Source organism: Rhagoletis zephyria, unplaced genomic scaffold (assembly GCF_001687245.7).
Source record: "Rhagoletis zephyria isolate East Lansing unplaced genomic scaffold, Rhagoletis_zephyria_1.1 Rzeph_scaffold_08522, whole genome shotgun sequence".
Lineage (NCBI taxonomy): Eukaryota > Metazoa > Arthropoda > Insecta > Diptera > Tephritidae > Rhagoletis > Rhagoletis zephyria.
The window spans coordinates 8,771-13,263 of NW_016165602.1; the positions used below are offsets into that span (position 1 = coordinate 8,771).

Sequence of the window (4,493 nt, forward strand, 5' to 3'; positions counted from 1 at the left end):
ATTCCAAGATTAAGTAAGTAATTGCTGATAACACTAACTACTGTAAACTAACTGTTTCAGTCTACTTAAAATCACTATGTATGTCGGAAATAAAAAAAAACTGGTACAGTACTCCATTATGACAACCTAGTTGGAAGAGTATGTCGCCAGAAATACACTACTTGTAATTCAGAACTGATAACATGCCTTTGGCAGAGATTTAACTATGCCCAAAAAAACTGCTTTTGTTTAATTTTAATGATAAATTTCGGCTTGTTTAGCTATGCATGTGTTTTTGTTTGTACTTAAATACCCTGATAGCCAAGGGAACTTCCTCAGTTTGTCTGCAATTCATTTCATTTTCCTGATAAAAATGCTGCACGATATGTTATATTATTATAAATAAATTAAGCAAATATTCTTTTCTAAACATTGTGCTATTTTTAAAAATCTTGTTCATAATTTCAGCGCAAGATAGCTAACAAAAATTTTCATAATGTACGTCGCATGAGCGGTGGCAAACAAAACACTCAACTTGATTGGCGTGTTAAAAATTGGCATTGACCNCACTGTTTCAGTCTACTTAAAATCACTATGTATGTCGGAAATAAAAAAAACTGGTACAGTACTCCATTATGAGAACCTAGTTGGAAGAGTATGTCGCCAGAAATACACTACTTGTAATTCAGAACTGATAACATGCCTTTGGCAGAGATTTAACTATGCCCAAAAAAAACTGCTTTTGTTTAATTTTAATGATAAATTTCGGCTTGTTTAGCTATGTATGTGTTTTTGTTTGTACTTAAATACCCTGATAGCCAAGGGAACTTCCTCAGTTTGTCTGCAATTCATTTCATTTTCCTGATAAAAATGCTGCACGATATGTTATATTATTATAAATAAATTAAGCAAATATTCTTTTCTAAACATTGTGCTATTTTTAAAAATCTTGTTCATAATTTCAGCGCAAGATAGCTAACAAAAATTTTCATAATGTACGTCGCATGAGCGGTGGCAAACAAAACACTCAACTTGATTGGCGTGTTAAAAATTGGCATTGACCCCACTAAGCTGCTTTGCTTAGCATATTCAGATATTTTTTTTTTTGTATCTGGGCAATTTGCATGTATTTGTGCTATGTGCTATACTTGTATTTATAATCGAATGATTGTTTTTTTAGGTGTTTTTTTAATCATTCGCTAAGTATTTATTATATCTGTCTGATGTAGAACATATCTACATACATTACAGATATATACTGTATAAAAACTTGGGGATTTCTAAATTTGTTTTGCTCAACATATTTTTCGCCAACAATTCTTCGCTTGCATTCCTCAAGTTAGATAAATGCATAAACAACATTTGTCCCAATCTTGTTCAACTAATTACATAAATAAATACAACAATGCATATACATATGTACATATGCAGGTATATGTGCACATATAGTAAATATTCAATTACTCACCCGACTGATCTTCGCTCGTGACGAGCTCTTATCCTTCATCTCGAATTCACTGTCACTATCCACTGGGTTGCCGCCTAGTGCAACGTCTTCCACCTCAGAGCGTTGTAATTTACGATATTTTCGCATGTCGTGTTTGCTGGGATTATAATCACGCTTAGGATCGTAGCCGGGTATGCCGAGATCGGTGGCCTCATCGTTGAATTCACCAGAACTAAATTCGCCTTCCTCGTCCTCGTCAGAGTATTCAGCAACACGATCTATACGATAATTATGATTGTGCATGTGTGAGTGATTTGCGGTGATTTGTTGATTGGGATTTGGATTATGGTTCGTTTTATTATTACTATTATTATTACTGTGCTTAAGATTATGAGTTAAATTCATCAATTTTCGCAACGTTCGTCTTTTGTTTGTGGCTTGAACATTGTTTGTGTTGCTATTGTTATTGATTTGAATGCGTAAATTCTGCATTGTTTGCCACAAGTAGGGCAAGAGTTGAGAGGAATAAGGAAATTGAGCACTCAAGATATGCGGTTGTTTTTGCACTGATACTACAACCAGCAGATCACCAGCGTGAAAGGCAGCAGATAAGATTTTTTGTCGTTAGGTACTTGACACTGAGATTATTCTTTATCATCTTTTTAATTCTGACACTGATATATGCACTTTTTATTAAAATAAATATATGTATTTGATTTAACAGATAAAGGTGTGTATATACTTATAATTTTTAATGTACTTTCAAGTGTTTAAATAACGATCTTAAAAACGATTTCGCAATTAATTGCGCAGATATTTAATTTTCCTTAATTATAAGCACCACACTGCCTTAACTACTGTATTGTTTTATAATTTTTAATTTGTCTTAAATTGTTTCGTCGAGCGAAATTAAAATTTACGCGCGATCACACGCCTGTTTCACAACTACGCTACCAACGTCGTGACTTTCGTCAAAATACGTACATACGCGTATATTTCTTTATTAGGTTATGCGATTGTTAATACACACGAACAGTTTGTTCCGCTTGAATGTGATATCTCTCGAGTAGTCGAATTTCTACTGTTCCCTATCGGTTGCTCGCAAGAAGTCAACAACAGTGCTGCTGCCAAACACTGCTGTTTCGCGTAGTCAACATTCGTTTTTCCTCAGCCGGGCCAACTCTCTCTCACACGCGAGCACTTGGCCAATTTGAGCGTAGTAAGGGCCGAGTTGTAAGCAGTGAGTAATCACTAGCTACAGCCCATTAATTGCGATCTAGTTAAGCTCGGAACACTTTGACGACTGCAACTTCACGACGTAACGACAGCGACATCATTTTGTCGACAAATGTCGCCTTGAAGCCAGCTTCTTAAACATTTTGAAGACCTCAGCGACATAGCAAACAGCTGATTTTAAAGTTTGACATTTTGGTATATTTATTTCACAAATTGTGTATTTTTATTTAAGTAAATAAGAAAAACATGAACAATCAAGAATATGTGATTAATTTTGCGACAATTTAATTTTGCAGCACTACATCTACTCATTGTCGCCGGCAAAATTAGAAATAGATTTAATTTGGCGACGTCGACAATTGCAGTCCTGCAGCCAAGATGTCGTGCTGTCGTCAAAATAATTGTGTCCGTAAGAACGTGTGTATTTAAAATTTGACAGATGCTGCTTGTCGCTTGCTGTCGTCAAAGTGTTCCGAGCTTTATATATATGTGCTCAGTCCACAGACAAGAAGTGGCACTTTTTATCGACTCTCGATGCAGTCAACGCACGAATATATATGTATACATACTGAACAAGTTTGAATGTACTATGTGCATTAGGGCGGGCAAATTTGTTTAATATGTACGTATAGCATAGGAGGATTCTATGTACGTTTAATTCTAAATAAGTGATGTGGATATATATTGCCGGAGAAACCATGGGTCTAAAATCAATTTGGAGTTTGCCAAATTGCGAAAATATGATTCGAAGAAAATATGAAAAACTTTCACTGTTGTTCCCTCGGGTGGAAATTACAATGAGTGCAGAAATGGATTCCTCATACCAAAAAACCTCCTAAAGCATGTTTTATATAAAATTTAAATGTTAAGAAACCTATTTACGCAATTTGACAAACTCCAAATTGATTTTACAGCCATAGTTTATTGGGTAAATTTGTCTAGAATTACACGTAGAACCCTTCGGTGCTATACGCTCATAGTAAAAAAAAAAAATGTCCCATACAATTTGACCCGCCCTAATGTGCATACTTTTGTTTAAGCACTTGCGTATAATTACATTTACGTTTACGCTTCATGAAAACAACCAGTGAAGATACAATAGACTTATATTGAAAATATGGTCATAAATATTGAGCAGATATACAGACCAAGCGAATAATAATACTCATGCATTCTCAACAATGAAAACAAAGCGGAAAGAGCTGAACGTCAAAACTGCGGCAAAATGTCGCATACGCCACGCTATTCATAGTACATATGAACTTTCATGGCTGTCAAAAAAATAAATAAATTGATGTATCTGCAGAATGGATACCATACATACATGTCTACATATGTTTCTATACTTAGTATATAGGTATGTACATAAGCACCTATGCACAATGAAGAATATGTATAAAACTATGGGTTGCCAGCACCGGCTATTCATAGCACATAAGCGAACTGAGCACTTGTTGACAGCTGACTGGCCACGATTGTAGCGTGTGGCGTCTACCTTGCTCACTATTTTTTTACGTTCGCTGCTCAGCAACAGCTAAGCGTTACGCTTGTATTACATTGTATTTAACACATGAAATGTCTATCATGAGCAGAATGCCGTAAAATTTCTTTCACGTACATATGTATGTACATTAGAGTGCATCAGTAGCCATAAAAAAATCGCTACTGTTTTTGCGTCGGGACTATAACATTTATTCTGTAATATGAACACCGAGAAAAATTTCAGCAAAATATTAAGATTTACATGAACTGCACTGATTTGAAAAAAACCTCAAAAAAAATCTATTTATTTTTATACCCGAGCGCACTTGTGCACAAGGGTATTATAACT

The 4,493-nt window shown here is 35.0% G+C and overlaps 1 protein-coding gene across 2 annotated transcripts in view; it reads right to left on the reverse strand.

The window, feature by feature from the left end:
- The window catches only part of LOC108375111 (uncharacterized), a 23,065-nt gene that overhangs the window by 7,014 nt on the left and 11,558 nt on the right, over window positions 1–4,493 (reverse strand). The window contains exons 1-2 of one of the 2 annotated variants that reach the window (XM_017631197.1): window positions 1,804–2,162; window positions 1,448–1,704 (exon numbers count right to left, since the gene is read on the reverse strand). In XM_017631197.1, the coding sequence (XP_017486686.1) occupies window positions 1,448–1,704; window positions 1,804–1,918 (372 nt within the window). In that variant the 5' untranslated portion in view covers window positions 1,919–2,162. Of the gene's footprint in view, window positions 1–1,447; window positions 1,705–1,803; window positions 2,163–4,493 lie in introns of those variants that run through there. The other variant, XM_017631196.1, reaches the window with a different exon arrangement.